Genomic DNA, 19,178 nt, shown 5'->3' on the forward strand with positions numbered 1-19,178 from the left:
GGTTCATTGTGTTCCTGGAAAGTAACCGTGTGCCTGCAGCCTGTGCACTGGAGTGTGGCGTAATGATTACTTCCCTGTGAGCAGGGAGAGAGCGCGAGGGGAGGAGACAGAGCAAGCACCTGGAGAGTTAACTAGTGGTTTCTGGCTGTACCTCTGCCAGGCAGGGTCTGTCCTTTTACTGCAGCCCCCACAGGGAGATAGGAGGGGCCTCCCCTGGCCCTCACCCTCTCCAGCTCCCCTGGTCCCCCCTGCCCGTCACCCCTCCAGTTCACCTGGTCCCCCGGCCCTCATCCCTCCAGTTCCCTGTTAACCCCAGCCCTGTGGCCCTCAACCCTCCAGTTCCCCTGTTAACCCCAGCCCTGTGGCCCTCAACCCTCCAGTTCCCGTTAACCCCAGCCCCCCGGTCCTGATCCCTCCAGTTCCCGTTAACCCCAGCTCCCCGGTCCTGACCCCTCCAGTTCCCGTTAACCCCAGCTCCCCGGTCCTGACCCCTCCAGTTCCCCTGGCTCCCCCGGCCCTCATCCCTCCAGTTCCCTGTTAACCCCAGCCCTGTGGCCCTCAACCCTCCAGTTCCCCTGTTAACCCCAGCCCTGTGGCCCTCAACCCTCCAGTTCCCCTGTTAACCCCAGCCCTGTGGCCCTCAACCCTCCAGTTCCCGTTAACCCCAGCCCCCCGGTCCTGATCCCTCCAGTTCCCGTTAACCCCAGCTCCCCGGTCCTGACCCCTCCAGTTCCCCTGGCTCCCCTGGCCCTCACCCCTTCAGAGCCCATAGAGACCCACTCCACCAGCAAGGCAGTGTTGAGCAACTCTTAAACACTCCTCACCTCTGTCCCTGAGTCACTCCCAATCAACTCTCCTCTCTCTCTCTGATCATTCAGAAAAGCCACATGAGACAGAGGGAGAAGGATGCCAGTCCATGATTCTTGATGGATTAGACATATTAACCGTTCATGTGAAAATGAAGTTTAATGAGGTTTTGGTTGCTTATTTCACTCTGTTCTCTAATGAAGCTTTATTGCTTTTTATTTTCCATTGTTTTCTATTGACTGTTTGTAATTGTATTAGAAGATTAATAGTATGAATTTGTTGCGTATTTTCCACTGTTCTCTTAGTGTTAGTTGTTGCTTATTCTTCCATTGTTCCCCAATAAGGTTTTGTTGCTTATTCTTCATCATTCTCCAATAGGTTTTTGTTGCTTAATATTTCCCATTGTTCTGTCACACTGTTTTATAGGAGAAGATGAAGAGTAAGAATAAGCTGGTCCCCAGGCTGTTGGGGATAACCAAAGAGTCAGTGATGAGGTTGGAGGAGAAGACCAAAGACGTGGTGCAGGAGTGGCCCCTCACCACTGTAAAGAGATGGGCCGCCTCGCCCAAGAGCTTCACCCTGGTGAGAACCCCAGCGTGTGTGTGTGTGTGTGTGTGTGTGTGTGTGTCTGTCTGGTAAGACTCCCTTCCTCAGTGCTGCCGCCTCCACTTCCTATAGTCCACTAGAAGACTGACAGGGTCCACAGAGACCTCTTGTATATTTTATACGCAAACACCAATCCATTATCTGCCCTCTAACATGTATGTCTGTTGTGCTGTATTTCTTAGGTAGATTACACATAGACTCTCAGTAAATGAAATGTTCATCTGAATGTTTCTCTTCTCATAAACAATTAGTATGAAGACTCTTCTCTTCACTCATTCAATTGTTCAACTTAATATATTGAACAAACCCCCCTTTGTCTTGCCTGCCAATGACTGCCCTTTGTGACTTTACTAAGAGTCAGTGACTAAAGAAATGCCTAATCTAGAACATCTCTTTTTGTAGACATGCCGTCTTTACCAACACTCAATTTAATTAATATTCTCTGTGTTGGTACAGTTCAGGAATGTTCCCTCTGTGTCCCAAATGTTCCCTCTGCACCATATTCCCTTTACAGTGCTCTGCTTTTGACCGGAGGGAATAGGGTGCCATCTGGCATGCAGCCCCTGTACCTTGAAGCTGTTGGAAATTAAGCTGTACCTTTTGGTGAATGCTTTGAAATATATTCCTAGAATTTTATTCAACCAATCATGCGTATTCCTTTGTGGGGATCCTTTCATCCATTTTCAAACCCCTGTTGGCAGGGTCAGATCAGTTTCATATTCTAAAAGATAAGGAATATAGAAGGATATTCTATGGAATGTCTCCTGATATTTAATGTCCGAAGTGATTTTCTTCTTTCCCCACACAGATTCTTCCATGTGAAGTGTGCCTTTATATGACAACTGTAATTGGTTTAATCTGACAGTGGCTACAGCCTGCTAGCAGTTTGATGTCTAGGCTCCAGCAGCTCAATGTCTGGCGTCTGTTATAAATAACTTATTCCATACGTTCACATGAATCCCCACCCACTGAGCCAATTCCTCTATGTAAACTCATTCCATACGTTCACATGAATCCCCGCCCACTGAGCCAAGTCCTCTATGTAAACTCATTCCATACGTTCACATGAATCCCCGCCCACTGAGCCAAGTCCTCTATGTAAACTCATTCCATACGTTCACATGAATCCCCACACACTGAGCCAAGTCCTCTATGTAAACTCCTTCCATACGTTCACATGAATCGCCACACACTGAGCCAAGTCCTCTATGTAAACTCATTCCATACGTTCACATGAATCCCCACACACTGAGCCAAGTCCTCTATGTAAACTCATTCCATACGTTCACATGAATCCCCACACACTGAGCCAAGTCCTCTATGTAAACTCATTCCATACGTTCACATGAATCCCCACACACTGAGCCAAGTCCTCTATGTAAACTCATTCCATACATTCACATGAATCCCCACACACTGAGCCAAGTCCTCTATGTAAACTCATTCCATACGTTCACATGAATCCCCACACACTGAGCCAAGTCCTCTATGTAAACTCATTCCATACGTTCACATGAATCCCCACACACTGAGCCAAGTCCTCTATGTAAACAAATTACAAGCGAAGCCACTGCAGTGGTTGGGATCTTGCTTTGAATGTTATTCAAGTGTGAGATGCAGCATTTGTCATGAACCTCTGTGTTATTCCAGTGTGAGATGCAGCATTTGTCATGAACCTCTGTGTGTTATTCCAGTGTGAGATGCAGCATTTGGCCTGTGTTTGACTGTTGTAGGATTTGCTATGAAGCCGTGTGTGTATGCCTCTGGTAGGGAGGTATAGGATTTGGTATGAAGCCGTGTGTGTTTGCCTCTGGTAGGGATGTATAGGATTTGGTATGAAGCTGTGTGTGTTTGCCTCTGGTAGGGAGGTATAGGATTTGGTATGAAGCCATGTGTGTTTGCCTCTGGTAGGGATGTATAGGATTTGGTATGAAGCCATGTGTGTTTGCCTCTGGTAGGGATGTATAGGATTTGGTATGAAGCCATGTGTGTTTGCCTCTGGTAGGGATGTATAGGATTTGGTATGAAGCCATGTGTGTTTGCCTCTGGTAGGGATGTATAGGATTTGGTATGAAGCCGTGTGTGTTTGCCTCTGGTAGGGATGTATAGGATTTGGTATGAAGCCATGTGTGTTTGCCTCTGGTAGGGATGTATAGGATTTGGTATGAAGCCGTGTGTGTTTGCCTCTGGTAGGGAGGTATAGGATTTGGTATCATCCTCTGTTTGTCTGTCTGTTGTGGGCTTTTGTAATAGTCCGGTATAAAATGCTATATTTGGTATGGACCTCTGCTGTAGGATTTTGGGGAGTACCAGGAGAGCTACTACTCAGTCCAGACCACTGAGGGAGAACAAATCTCTCAGCTCATCGCTGGATACATCGACATCATCCTCAAAAAGGTGTGTAGGAAACCCTTTCCCATCGCAGCTAGATTATCCACTTGTTAAAGTGAGGGACACTGCTTCTAGAAAACATCAATACTCCCATGCATGTCCAAATAGTTATGCCTAAACCTACCTGCCAATCACTGTGTTGCCTTTTAGAGATGGAATAGCCATTGTCACCTTTGATCCAAATGTCACTTTGTGAATTTCTCTCTCTTTGTCTCTGTCTCTGTAGAAGCAAAGTAAAGACCGTTTTGGTTTAGAAGGAGATGAAGAATCCACCATGCTGGAAGAATCCGTCTCCCCTAAGAAGTATGTGAACTGTTATATAATGCTCAGCAACACACACTAGTAGTGTCCTACAGACCAGGGTTGTGTTCATTAGGGCATGCAACAGAAAACATTTCAAATGAAAAAGAGGGTTTATTATTGGAGAGATCCAGGTAGTCCGTATGTTTTTGTCTGTTCAGTGGCTAATGAAGCCAACATGGCCTCAGTCCCATTTTATGTTCCAGCTATAATGTATAGATCTCTTAAATACACCTACTCATGAACTCTTCCCCATCAGTGAGGATAGTATTGTCCCTTAGGATCAACTTCCTCTGTTGGAGTTTCTCTTTTTCTCCGTTCTCTCCGTCCGGATAAACAACATTTTCATCTGGACTTCCCTAATTACACGCGTATTAGTCCCTTTATCTACATAGAGCTGTCGTTAAATTACGTAAACTGTTTTCCTGTCTAGTCTCAATTGATGTTTCCGTTCCTGTACTGAGGGAATATTGGCCTTGGTAGTGTCCCAAATGGCTCCCTATTTAGTGCATTACTTTTGGCCAGAGCCCTCTGTGCCCTGATCAAAAGTAGCACACTAATTAGGGAATAGGGTGCCATTTGAGACGCAGACCTTGTTGTTCCCTTATCTGGGCCAGTCAGTGTGGAGGATAGCATAGAGGGCCTAAGGGAAGACACAGGCATTAATACTGCAAACTCACAGGAAACCAAACCTGGAAGGCTTCGTCTGAAGAATAACAGAGTCTTGTTCCTGGAAGAACACAATGAAGGTTTGATGTCGGCCGTGGTTCCTGTTAGCACCACACACACACACACACACACACACACACACACACACACACACACCGAGTCTGGCAAACAGACACCACCATCCTTCGATAGTTGGACCACCTGTGGATGGGAAAGGTGATGCTGAAATGCTATCGATAATTATGTGATGAATATTAATTATCACATATGAGTTTTTTCGAAAATCATGCACAGACCATTGTTAATTCATGTAGAATTTGTCTGTTTATCTGCGTGTTTCCAGGTCGACGATCCTGCAGCAGCAGTTTAACCGTGTGGGTCGTGTGGAGCATGGCTCTGTGGCTCTACCAGGGGTGATCAGGTCTGGCTCTATAGGAGCAGAGTCTCTCAGCATGGGCACCATGCCTTCTGCACAGCAACAGGTCATCATGGGACAGATGCACCGAGGACACATGCCACCACTGGTGAGAGCAGGAATGCAATGTTACACGTTCTCACACACACACACACACACACACACACACACACACACACACACACACACACACTTTCTCCCCCTCTTCTTTCTGTTTCTCTCTCCCCCTCTTCTTTCTCTCTCTCTCTCTCTCACACACATCCTCTTTTAATATGTATCTCTCTCTCTCCATCTCAAATCTCTATACGTGTTTAGTAGATATTAATCATGTCTGTGTTTATTCTCTCCAGAGCTCGGCCCAGCAGGCCCTGATGGGGACCATCAACACCAGTATGCAGGCAGTACAGCAGTCACAGGCTGATCTGGGGGAGGTGGACAACCTGCCTCCTCTGGGACAGGACATGGTGTGGAGACACACACACACACACACACTTGTCTCCACTGGGACAGGACATGTTGAGGAGGACATATAACAGCATACTGACCGTCACACACAGACAAGCACACACAGCACTCAGTTAATTTCACGCCCTATTAGCTTATAATTAAGTTGTTAATACTCTTAAAGCTTCTGATCCAAATCTTTACATTTTATTTTCTGACGTTTGATTTTTATGCTTAACGGCATGTTTAATGTATGTACATAACTCCCCTTAAAATAAATGTAACTACGTCTTATGCTCACCCTAGTGCTCTTCCCTCAATGCCATTCTCCCTGCTTCAGCTCCTAGATCACCATTCATCCTCCAACTCCCATCCTGACTTTCTGATGTTTCAGTGTTCTTATTTACTTTACTTACTTACTATGTTCTGCAATTCAGCTTTTAGCTGCCAAGTACCACCTTCATGTGATAATTCTGATGAACCAGTACCATCTCTCTCCTCCAGGCGTCCAAGGTGTGGATCCAGAACAAGGTGGATGAGTCCAAACATGAGATCCACTCCCAGGTGGACGCCATCACCGCAGGAACAGCTTCTGTGGTCAACCTCACCGCTGGTACGTGGCTTTGGGATGTCTCAGGAAACAACCATTTTTACAATAACGTCTTGTGGTTTTAAATTATTCACACTTGACATTTTTTCAAATTAACGATCTGGTTTTCATTACGTGTAAATCTACAGTAATGGTGAACTGGTATCCATTATAATGTGTACTAGTGGGCCATGCGAGCTGGCAGTATTCTTCATATCATTGGTTTGGTGCCATGCTGAACCCAGCCTAGGGACAGTCGGTGCTTCAATCATCTGTTTCAATATAAGGGGACTTCCCTGCTCTGTTGTCCAGTAGCAATCAGAGAAGAGTGCTGATATAGGATCAGTTTGGCCTTTTAGACCATCGTATAGTGAATAAGATGACATGGACCAGGGGTCCTGATCCTGGACCAGCGCTCTAAGATGCTTTATACGGTCCCTGACCTTTTCCCTTTTATCTAAACGTCTGGTCATTTCCACCAGCAGTCTCATGTCTAAACAGAATGATCTAATGTGACATGCTGAATTGACTGGCTGAGTGTAACATGTGTACAAGTTTGTGACACATACTGGCTCACTGTACTGCACCCTGTTAGGTACCCAGAGGACAGGCCAGAAGGGCTTGAGATGGTTAACTTGGCTCTCTTTATCTCTCTATCTCTGTCTCGTTTTTTCATTCTCCTTCTCTATCCTCTCTGCCTCTTTCCATCCCCACTCTCTTTCACTTTTGCTTACTATACTCTATTCCCTCTCTCTCTGCTCTCTCTCTCTTCCCCTCCCCTCCTTCCTCCCTCCCTCTTATAGGTGACCCGACAGACACAGACTACACTGCAGTGGGTTGTGCCATCACCACCATCTCCTCCAACCTGACAGAGATGTCTAAGGGTGTGAAGCTACTGGCTGCTCTTATAGAGGACGACACAGGCGGGAGCAATGACCTTATGGGTGCCGCTAGGAACCTGGCTGGGGCCGTCTCTGACCTGCTCAAGGCTGTGGAGCCTGCCTCCGGAGAGGTGAGACGGGGCTGGCGGAGGCAGATGCCTCAGCACTGGTCCAGGAGAGCCTAGAGTGTTTACGGCTTTTGTTCCAGCTTAGTGCAAAGCAAGCACACTTGAAACAAAAGCCTGCAGATTGGCCTACTGCGGCTTTCCGTGGCCAGAGTTCTATACCAACAATGCTTTAGCCCAACACCTGTGGTATCTGAAGAGCACATGAGCTAGCTTCTACACATGATTCAATGTTCTAGACTTACTTGGACCTCTCATTAAGTTCCATTGTCCCTGATATAAGGCATTTTATATTCTCTTTAGTAACAGAACCAACATCACAGTTGATCTTTCCCAGTTGTATTGCCTGTAAAGAGAGGGTAACAGAAGGCTGTAGAGTGTGTTAGGTTTGACCTCTGATTGATTGGAGGTGTTTATACTGTACTTATCACTAATGCACCACTGGCCTCAATAATACCAACTGAGCTCCTACTGTATGCATATGGTGGCACTCCTCCCAGTTACAAGGCTTAATTTGATTAATATTTCCCTTTTTTAGGGAGTGTGTCATGTGTTGGCTGTCTATTGTATTCCTGCCCTCATGTCTGAACAGAGACAGATGGCCAGAGAGCGACGGCCAGGCAGAACCATAACAAAATATGGCCATTTGAACTATTCCCCCTTCCTTTGCTGCTGTGTGTTTTGTTCACGTTGAACAAAACAAAGGCTGGTGAGGATAATTCTGCTGTGAATGATTCATCACTGCCATGTTGAATAATGGATTTCACATCTGGGGCGGCAGGGTAGCCTAGTGGTTAGAGCGTTGGACTAGTAACCGAAAGGTAGCAAGTTCAAATCCCGAGCTGACAAGGTACAAATCTGTCGTTCTGCAGGCAGTTAACCCACTGTTCCTAGGCCGTAAAATAAGAATTTGTTCTTAACTGACTTGCCTAGTTAAATAAAGGTAAAATAAAAAATAAACATAGACCTGCACCTGCAGGCCCTGTTCACTATGCTCACAGTGTTCTCTTCAAGGCCAGTTGGGATAATAATGTTTTTGGGAGATTCTGTCTTGACAATATGATGTGGATTCAGAAATACAGTAGCTCATCTAAGCTAGTCTGGTGTGTCGACCTTCTGGGACTAAGCGTAGATGCTGAGCCAGCTGTAATTTAGGTCTACCTACCGTAGACCCCACGTGGGCTAACCCTTGTGCCATAGCTATACTCTGACTTCCTGTTCCCTCAGCCCCGTCAGACAGTGCTGAGTGCAGCAGGCAGTATAGGCCAGGCCAGTGGGGACCTGCTGCTTCAGATAGGAGAGAACGAGTCAGACGAGAGGTTCCAGGTAAGAGTTTGTTTATTTTCACTTTTTCTCATTACAACCATTCACATGTGATTCAGACTCAGCACATTTAGAGGGATTATTCTGCAGTTGCACCCAATCTGAATTTCAAGCGTAACCTTTGCTTATTAGAATTTATTAAGAGGGATGGACATAATGGTGATGACCATTTCAGGAGGTGCTGATGATCCTGGCCAAGGCGGTGGCCAACGCGGCAGCCATGATGGTGCTGAAGGCTAAGAACGTGGCCCAGGTGGCAGACGACACGGTCCTACAGAACAGAGTCATCGCTGCTGCCACGCAGTGTGCCCTCTCCACCTCCCAGCTGGTGGCCTGTGCCAAGGTACAACACTGTAGACCTTTCACACACTCCCACTGACATTTCATCATGATGAGAATGATGTGAGAGGGGGAAAGGTTTGTGGCAGTGCTGCGGTGGATAATTCAACAACAGTAGCTATGATTCTTCCACTTCAATAACCCCAGGTAAAGTTAGTAACTTCAATAACCCCAGGTAAAGTTAGTAACTTCAATAACCCCAGGTAAAGTTAGTAACTTCAATAACCCCAGGTAAAGTTAGTAACTTCAATAACCCCAGGTAAAGTTCCTAACTTCAATAACCCCAGGTAAAGTTAGTAACTTCAATAACCCCAGGTAAAGTTAGTAACTTCAATAACCCCAGGTAAAGTTAGTAACTTCAATAACCCCAGGTAAAGTTCCTAACTTCAATAACCCCAGGTAAAGTTAGTAACTTCAATAACCCCAGGTAAAGTTAGTAACTTCAATAACCCCAGGTAAAGTTAGTAACTTCAATAACCCCAGGTAAAGTTAGTAACTTCAATAACCCCAGGTAAAGTTCCTAACTTCAATAACCCCAGGTAAAGTTTGTAACTTCAATAACCCCAGGTAAAGTTAGTAACTTCAATAACCCCAGGTAAAGTTAGTAACTTCAATAACCCCAGGTAAAGTTAGTAACTTCAATAACCCCAGGTAAAGTTAGTAACTTCAATAACCCCAGGTAAAGTTTGTAACTTCAATAACCCCAGGTAAAGTTAGTAACTTCAATAACCCCAGGTAAAGTTCCTAACTTCAATAACCCCAGGTAAAGTTTGTAACTTCAATAACCCCAGGTAAAGTTAGTAACTTCAATAACCCCAGGTAAAGTTAGTAACTTCAATAACCCCAGGTAAAGTTAGTAACTTCAATAACCCCAGGTAAAGTTAGTAACTTCAATAACCCCAGGTAAAGTTAGTAACTTCAATAACCCCAGGTAAAGTTAGTAACTTCAATAACCCCAGGTAAAGTTCCTAACTTCAATAACCCCAGGTACAGTTACTAACTTCAATAACCCCAGGTAAAGTTAGTAACTTCAATAACCCCAGGTAAAGTTAGTAACTTCAATAACCCCAGGTAAAGTTAGTAACTTCAATAACCCCAGGTAAAGTTAGTAACTTCAATAACCCCAGGTAAAGTTAGTAACTTCAATAACCCCAGGTAAAGTTCCTAACTTCAATAACCCCAGGTAAAGTTTGTAACTTCAATAACCCCAGGTAAAGTTAGTAACTTCAATAACCCCAGGTAAAGTTAGTAACTTCAATAACCCCAGGTAAAGTTAGTAACTTCAATAACCCCAGGTAAAGTTAGTAACTTCAATAACCCCAGGTAAAGTTCCTAACTTCAATAACCCCAGGTAAAGTTAGTAACTTCAATAACCCCAGGTAAAGTTAGTAACTTCAATAACCCCAGGTAAAGTTAGTAACTTCAATAACCCCAGGTAAAGTTCCTAACTTCAATAACCCCAGGTAAAGTTACTAACTTCAATAACCCCAGGTAAAGTTTGTAACTTCAATAACCCCAGGTAAAGTTCCTAACTTCAATAACCCCAGGTAAAGTTAGTAACTTCAATAACCCCAGGTAAAGTTAGTAACTTCAATAACCCCAGGTAAAGTTAGTAACTTCAATAACCCCAGGTAAAGTTATTAACTTCAATAACCCCAGGTAAAGTTATTAACTTCAATAACCCCAGGTAAAGTTATTAACTTCAATAACCCCAGGTAAAGTTAGTAACTTCAATAACCCCAGGTAAAGTTAGTAACTTCAATAACCCCAGGTAAAGTTAGTAACTTCAATAACCCCAGGTAAAGTTAGTAACTTCAATAACCCCAGGTAAAGTTAGTAACTTCAATAACCCCAGGTAAATTTAGTAACTTCAATAACCCCAGGTAAAGTTAGTAACTTCAATAACCCCAGGTAAAGTTAGTAACTTCAATAACCCCAGGTAAAGTTCCTAACTTCAATAACCCCAGGTAAAGTTAGTAACTTCAATAACCCCAGGTAAAGTTAGTAACTTCAATAACCCCAGGTAAAGTTAGTAACTTCAATAACCCCAGGTAAAGTTAGTAACTTCAATAACCCCAGGTAAAGTTCCTAACTTCAATAACCCCAGGTAAAGTTAGTAACTTCAATAACCCCAGGTAAAGTTAGTAACTTCAATAACCCCAGGTAAAGTTAGTAACTTCAATAACCCCAGGTAAAGTTTGTAACTTCAATAACCCCAGGTAAAGTTCCTAACTTCAATAACCCCAGGTAAAGTTAGTAACATCAATAACCCCAGGTAAAGTTTGTAACTTCAATAACCCCAGGTAAAGTTAGTAACTTCAATAACCCCAGGTAAAGTTACTAACTTCAATAACCCCAGGTAAAGTTAGTAACTTCAATAACCCCAGGTAAAGTTTGTAACTTCAATAACCCCAGGTAAAGTTCGTAACTTCAATAACCCCAGGTAAAGTTAGTAACTTCAATAACCCCAGGTAAAGTTAGTAACTTCAATAACCCCAGGTAAAGTTCCTAACTTCAATAACCCCAGGTAAAGTTAGTAACTTCAATAACCCCAGGTAAAGTTAGTAACTTCAATAACCCCAGGTAAAGTTTGTAACTTCAATAACCCCAGGTAAAGTTCCTAACTTCAATAACCCCAGGTAAAGTTAGTAACTTCAATAATATCCATGTAGATGTTCAAGTGTTTTTCATCTTAAATTATTTGTTTACTTCATATTTTTTCCTTTGTTTCTCTTTCAACACATTCACTCATTTTTCTCCATAACCCCTTCCTTTCCAGGTGGTGACTGTCACCATCAGTGCTCTGGTGTTCCAGGAGCAGCTGATCTCGCTTCCTCTAACTCTCTATATCCCTCTCTCACTTTCTCCATCTCTCCCTGCAGGTGGTGAGTCCCACCATCAGCTCCCCAGTGTGCCAGGAGCAGCTGATTGAGGCAGGGAAGCTGGTGGACCGCTCAGTGGAGGACTGTGTCCAGGCCTGTCTGTCTGCCACCGTCGACGGGGAGATGCTGAAGCAGGTGAGCGGAGTTGGGGTCAACTCCATCTCAATTTCAGTACAGTTTTCACATATAGAAGCATTGAGGAACATTGAAATGGGTTTGTCAGTGTACTTCCTGAATTGAGACATCCTGCAGGTGAGTTCTGCAGCCAGTGTTGTCGGTCAGGCCCTGGGGGACCTGCTGGAGCACGTATGCCGCTACGCCACCCACGGTGAGCCCATTGGTCGCTACGACCAGGCCACTGACACCATCATGACCGTAACAGAGAGCATCTTCAGCTCCATGGGAGACGCAGGTGAGGAGAGGAGGGAAGGAAGGGGATTCCCTAGGAGTGGTAGTGATGAAGTTGCTAAATACAACTATTAAATTAAATGCCAATAAAGCTTGATTTAATTGTTTAAATTGATGAATGTTTGTTGATATTTAGATTTAAAGCCTCTTGGTGTATAGAAAGTGTCTGCCAGCTACTCTAAAGAACCTCATTCTGTTCTGTACCCAAACTGTTGAAGAATGCTGGCTTTCAGCCAACAGCAAATATGTGGGTTCAAGTCACACCTGACATTAGCCTCAGTTGAGTATAAAAATGGATTGGAAATAGACTCATTCTCTCTCCCAGGGGAGTGTTGGCAGATTGGCTCGAGTTCTCAATGCTGGCTACCAGATGACTGCAGTTTAAAGCCATGTGTTCTTTAATAGAGAGAATAACTACCCATCTCTTGTCTCCTTGGACTAGCAGGATTTAGTCATACAGTAGCCTAACTTTGTCTGGTTCTCTCTCTCCTCTCACTCTCTTGCTCGCTGCCTCGCACGCTGCCTCGCACGCTGCCTCGCACGCTGCCTCGCACGCTGCCTCGCACGCTGCCTCGCACGCTGCCTCGCACGCTGCCTCGCACGCTGCCTCGCTCTCTCGCTGCCTCGCTCTCTCTCGCTGCCTCGCTCTCTCTCGCTGCCTCGCTCTCTCTCGCTGCCTCGCTCTCTCTCGCTGCCTCGCTCTCTCTCGCTGACTCTCTCTCGCTGACTCTCTCTCGCTGACTCTCTCTCGCTGACTCTCTCGCTCTCTCGCTGACGCTCTCTCGCTGACGCTCTCTCGCTGACTCTCTCTCTCTCTCTCGCTCGCTGACTCTCTCTCTCTCTCTCGCTCGCTGACTCTCTCTCTCTCTCGCTCGCTGACTCTCTCTCTCTCTCGCTCACTGACTCTCTCTCTCTCGCTCACTGACTCTCTCTCTCTCGCTCGCTGACGCTCTCTCTCTCTCTCGCTCGCTGACTCTCTCTCGCTCTCTCTCGCTGACTCTCTCTCTGACTCTCTCTCTCTCGCTGACTCTCTCTCTCTCTCGCTGACTCTCTCTCTCTCTTGCTGACTCTCTCTCTCTCGCTGACTCTCTCTCTCGCTGACTCTCTCTCTCGCTGACTCTCTCTCTCGCTGACTTTCTCTCTCTCGCTGACTCTCTCTCTCTCGCTGATTCTCTCTCTCGCTGACTCTCTCTCTCTCGCTGACTCTCTCTCTCTCGCTGACTCTCTCTCTCTCTCTCTCTCTCTCTCTCTCTCTCTCTCGCTGACTCTCTCTCTCGCTGATTCTCTCTCTCGCTGACTCTCTCTCTCTCTCTCTCTCTCGCTGACTCTCTCTCTCTCTCTCTCTCTCGCTGACTCTCTCTCTCTCGCTGATTCTCTCTCTCGCTGACTCTCTCTCTCTCGCTGACTCTCTCTCTCTCGCTGACTCTCTCTCTCTCTCTCGCTGACTCTCTCTCTCGCTGACTCTCTCTCTCTCTCGCTGACTCTCTCTCTCTCTCTCTCTCGCTGACTCTCTCTCGCTCTCTCGCTGACTCTCTCTCGCTCTCTCGCTGACTCTCTCTCGCTCTCTCGCTGACTCTCTCTCGCTGTCTCGCTCGCTGACGCTCTCTCGCTGACTCTCTCTCGCTCTCTCGCTGATTCTCTCTCTCTCTCTCTCGCTGACTCTCTCTTGCTGACTCTCTCTCTCGCTGACTCTCTCTCGCTGACTCTCTCTCTCTCTCTCTCTCGCTGATTCTCTCTCTCTCTCGCTGACTCTCTCTCTCTCTCTCTCGCTGACTCTCTCTCTCTCTCTCGCTGACTCTCTCTCTCTCTCTCGCTGACTCTCTCTCTCTCTCGCTGACTCTCTCTCTCTCTCGCTGACTCTCTCTCTCGCTGACTCTCTCTCTCTCGCTGACTCTCTCTCTCTCTCTCTCGCTGACTCTCTCGCTCTCTCTCGCTGACTCTCTCTCGCTCTCTCTCGCTGACTCTCTCTCGCTCTCTCTCGCTGACTCTCTCTCGCTCTCTCTCGCTGACTCTCTCTCTCGCTGACTCTCTCTCTCTCTCTCTCTCTCTCTCTCTCTCTCGCTGACTCTCTCTCTCTCTCGCTGACTCTCTCTCTCGCTGACTCTCTCTCTCTCGCTGACTCTCTCTCTCTCTCGCTGACTCAAATTCAAATTCAAATTCAAGCTGCTTTATTGGCATGAAAAACATTGTGTCAATATTGCCAAAGCAACAATGTATACAATATATATTGTAACAAAATTGTAAATGATAGCAAATAATAATATAAAATGGTAGTAAATAATAATACAAAAATAAATACAATAAAATGGTAACAGTCTACAGTAAACATTAATAATTATAGTAATAACAATAATAGTAATAATAAGTAAGTTACTGTTTACTATGCAGATGTTATTATTCAGTGTCCCTCAGGCTATGGCAGGAAAATACATATTTGGCTGCAAGAGGAGCCATTGCTCCTTCGCCCATGAGTATTCTTAGTTTTTCCTCTGGGTTCAATTTGTAAAAATTTGGAATATATGTAGTAATTTCTGTGAATAATGAATCTCTTTGTGAGGAATATTTATCACAGTAAAGGAGAAAGTGCATCTCTGTCTCTACCTCCCCTGTCATGCAGTGACCACATACACGCTCCTCTTTGGGTAGCCATGTCTTTTTATGTCTGCCGGTTTCTATTGCCAATCGGTGGTCACTCAGCCTGTACTTGGTAAGGATCTGTCTCTGCTTCGTATCTCTGACAGAGTAGAGATAATCAGCCAATTCATATTCTCTGTTTAGGGTCAGATAGCAATTTAGTCGGCTTTGGGATTTTGTTTCGTTTTTCCAGTATTGTAAGTATGATTCCTTTGATTGGTTCATGATTTTGTTTATTGGAATTCTTTCTTTTGAAGCAGTGCTGGTGTCAGCTTGATTGGTGAGGTCCAACACCAGCTGACTGAGAGGGCTCGTTTCTGGGCTCAGCTCTTGGGCTTGAAGTGCTTTAAATTGCAGACTCGAATTTGGACTTGAATTTAGATGTAGCCAAAATTTTAATGATCTTTTCTGTATTTTCATTATTACTGGAAAACGGCCCAATTCTGCCCTACATGCATTAGTTGGTGTATTTCTCTGGACTTGTAGAATTTTCCGACAGAATTCTGCATGTAGGGTTTCAATTGGATGTTTGTCCCACATTTTAAAATCCAGTTTATTGAGTGGCCCCCAAACCTCACTTCCATAAAGTGCTATTGGTAGGATTACACTGTCAAATATTTTAGTCCAAATTCTAATTGGGATGTTGATTTTGAATAATTTCATTTTTATTGCATACATTGCTCTAAGGGCTTTTTCTTTGAGTGCATTCACTGCCATATTAAAGTTTCCCGATGCAGATATGGTCAGACCAAGGTAGGTGTAATTTTTTGTGTGTTCAATTAAGGTGTTGTTCAGGGTGAATTTACATTTTTGTTTCTGACATCTGGGTTTTTTTTGGAAAATCATGATTTTAGTTTTTTGGAAATTTACTGCCAGGGCCCAATTATGGCAATATTGCTCCAGAATATTAATGTTTTGTTGAAGACCTTCTTTGGTTGGTGATAGAAGTACCAAGTCATCAGCATATAGCAGGTATTTCACCTCTGTGTCAAATAGTGTGAGTCCTGGGGCTGGAGATTGGTCCAACATGTCTGCTAATTCATTGATATAAATGTTGAAAAGATTTGGACTCAAATTGCAGCCTTGTCTCACACCTCGACATTGTGAAAAAAATTCTGTTCTTTGGTTTTTGATTTTTATTGCACACTTATTTTCTGTGTACATACATTTTATTAAGTCATACACCTTACCACCAAGCCCACTTTGTAGAATTTTGTAGAATAGCCCTTCGTGCCAAATCGAATCAAATGCTTTTTTAAAGTCAATAAAGCAAGCAAAGATTTTGCCCTCTTTTTTTTGGTGGACGTGTTTATTAATTAGTGTGTGTAAGGTGTATATATGGTCAGTAGTGCGATGGTTAGGGAGAAAGCCAATTTGACATTTACTTATTACATTTTTTTCTTGAAGAAAGGTTTGAATTCTTGAATTCAAAATGCTACAGAAAATCTTTCCCAAGTTACTGTTGACGCAAATTCCCCTGTAATTATTGGGGTCTGATTTGTCTCCACTTTTGTGGATAGGGGAGATGAGCCCCTGGTTCCAGACATCAGGGAAGTAGCCAGAAGTTAAAACCATGTTGAACAATTTAAGCACAGCATTTTGCAACTCAGGTGTGCTGTTTTTCAGCATTTCATTTCTGATGTTGTCTACACCACAAGCCTTTTTTGATTTAATAGATTTTAGCTTTTCATTTAGTTCTTGTTGGGTTATTGGGTAATCTAATGGATTTTGGTTGTTTTTAATGACTGATTCCAGGATGTTCAATTTTTCTTTAATTTCTAATTGGTTCTGGTTTAAGTCTTTTTGTGGGATGTTTTTGTATAGATTATCAAAGTAAGTTTTCCAAATTCCTACATCTTGTATGGCTAATTCTTGTGGCTTTGTTGTGCTTAAATTGTTCCACATGTCCCAGAACTGATTTTGGTCAATTGCGTTTTCAATTTCATCAAGTGTCTTGTTGGTATAATTCAATTTCTTGCATTTCAGTGTTTGTTTATACTGTTTCAGAGTTTCAAAGTATTCATATCGTAGCTCTGGGTTGTTTTGCTGCTTATGTTTTTTGTTTGACATTTGTCTTAGGTGTTTTCTAATTGTTTTACATTCATTATCAAACCATTTGTCAGAAACATTTTGATTTTTGCTTCTGATGTTGCATTGCTTTGGTTTTCTCAAATTTGCTTTCGATGCTGCTTTTTGGAATATGCAGTTGATGTTTTGGGTAGCTGAATTGACACCATCTTTATTGTTTTGGTACTGTGAGTTATTGAAAAACTGTATAGAGTTCATCATTTCATTTGAGTTCAATGTTTCAATGAATGCCTCTGCACTGTTTGGAGCCCATCTGAACGATTGGTTTATGTTGTAAAGTTTATTGGGCTGTTTTTTTGAATGAATATTGCCAGTTAATTTCTTCAGAAACACATTGATCTGACTGTGATCTGACAATGGTGTCTGTGGTCTGACAGTGAATGCACTAATGGAGGAGGGGTCAATGTCAGTGATGGCATAATCGACTACACTTGTCCCAAGAGCTGAGCAGTAAGTAAACTGACCTAAAGAGTCCCCTCTGATTCTACCATTAAGCATGTACAGGCCTAAGGCTCGACAGAGATGTACTAACTCTTTTCCATTTTTGTTCAGTATTTGGTCAGGACTGTTTCTATTATTTATAATAGGGCTACTGTACAAGGAGGGGTGTCCAAATATGTGGTGGTTACCTCCCGCATCAGTGTAGTCAGGCTCAGAACCTGTTCTTGCATTGAAATCTCCACAAAGAAGCACTTTACCCTGCGCCTGAAATGTAATGATTTCTGTCTGGAGATTGTCAAAAAACTGATCATCATAATATGATGAATCTGAAGGAGGAGCATAAGCTGCACATATGTATACATCATTGTCACAATAGATTGTACCTTTGTTAAGTTTTAGCCAAATGTGAGTGGTACCTTTTTTCATTTCATTCAGTGCTAAGTCCTGCTTATGCCAAATGATGATTCCACCTGAGTCTCGGCCCCGTTTAACATTTTTATGTTTGATTGATGGTAGTAAACTTTCTCTATAGCCTGAGGGACACTGAGTATCTATGTCTCCACGACACCATGTTTCCAGTAGGATTATGATGTCCTGTCCCTTGATGTTTTTAATCAATTCTGGATTAGTTGTTTTATAACCAAAATGTGAAGAGTATAGGCCCTGGATATTCCAAGAGCTGATAGTTAATGATCTCATTTATAATAAGTGATATTCACTGGTTTGAGTAAAGTACATCGAAAAAAACAAAAAAAATAAAATATGTATATATACATATATATACATACACATATACATATATATACATACACATATACATATATATACATACACATATACACATATACATACATATATACATACATACATACACATATACATACATATATACATACACATACATATATATATATACATACATATACACACATATACATATATATACATACACATATACATACATATATACATACACATACATATATATATACATATATATATATACATACACATATACACATATACATACATATATACACATATACATACATATATACACATATACATATATATACATACATATATACACATATACATACATATATACATACACATACATATATATATACATATATATACATACACATACATACACATATATACATACACATACATATACACACACATACATACATACATACACACACACACACACACATACATACATACACACACACACACATACATACATACATATATATACATATATATACACATACACATATATATATATATATATATATATATATATATATATATATATATATATATATATATACATACATATACACACATACATGCACATACACATATACACACATACATACATACATACACACACACGCGCACACACACACACACACACACACACACACACACACACACACACACCATTACATATAATAATTATTATAATACCGGTGTCAATACATTTAGGAATATTTGTAAACAAATGAATAAGAATGGAATAAGATTGCATTGTACTTATGTTATGTGCAATCTGCAACCCTGTGTGTTTGTGTGTGTGTGTGTGCGCGTGCGTGCCCGTGTGTGAATTAAAGGGGCTGTCTAGTTCAGTAGTCTGCATATTAGTTGCAGTAGTTGGCGCACCTCTCCTATCTCTGATTGTTCTAGGGGTCTTCTGCCAGAGGTTACCTCAGCATATGTAGGCTGACGATCTAATTGATACATGGTGTGGACTGCATCATGTGGTCTACTTCCCTGAAGGGCAGTGTTCTGACCGACCCTGGAGTAGTGGTCAGAGCTGTGTTGTGA

The 19,178-nt window shown here is 43.0% G+C and overlaps 1 protein-coding gene across 5 annotated transcripts in view; it reads left to right on the forward strand.

Moving 5' to 3' along the window:
* LOC110526624 (talin-2) overlaps window positions 1-19,178 on the forward strand; it is a 132,407-nt gene that overhangs the window by 61,688 nt on the left and 51,541 nt on the right. For all 5 annotated transcript variants that reach the window (XM_036981005.1, XM_036981006.1, XM_036981004.1 and 2 more), the window contains 11 exons: window positions 1,234-1,389; window positions 3,709-3,810; window positions 4,031-4,107; window positions 5,117-5,297; window positions 5,539-5,652; window positions 6,137-6,245; window positions 7,025-7,233; window positions 8,455-8,553; window positions 8,726-8,893; window positions 11,772-11,906; window positions 12,024-12,183. In XM_036981005.1, the coding sequence (XP_036836900.1) occupies window positions 1,234-1,389; window positions 3,709-3,810; window positions 4,031-4,107; window positions 5,117-5,297; window positions 5,539-5,652; window positions 6,137-6,245; window positions 7,025-7,233; window positions 8,455-8,553; window positions 8,726-8,893; window positions 11,772-11,906; window positions 12,024-12,183 (1,510 nt within the window). The remainder of the gene's footprint in view (window positions 1-1,233; window positions 1,390-3,708; window positions 3,811-4,030; window positions 4,108-5,116; window positions 5,298-5,538; window positions 5,653-6,136; window positions 6,246-7,024; window positions 7,234-8,454; window positions 8,554-8,725; window positions 8,894-11,771; window positions 11,907-12,023; window positions 12,184-19,178) is intronic.

This window comes from Oncorhynchus mykiss, chromosome 6, assembly GCF_013265735.2.
Source record: "Oncorhynchus mykiss isolate Arlee chromosome 6, USDA_OmykA_1.1, whole genome shotgun sequence".
NCBI lineage: Eukaryota > Metazoa > Chordata > Actinopteri > Salmoniformes > Salmonidae > Oncorhynchus > Oncorhynchus mykiss.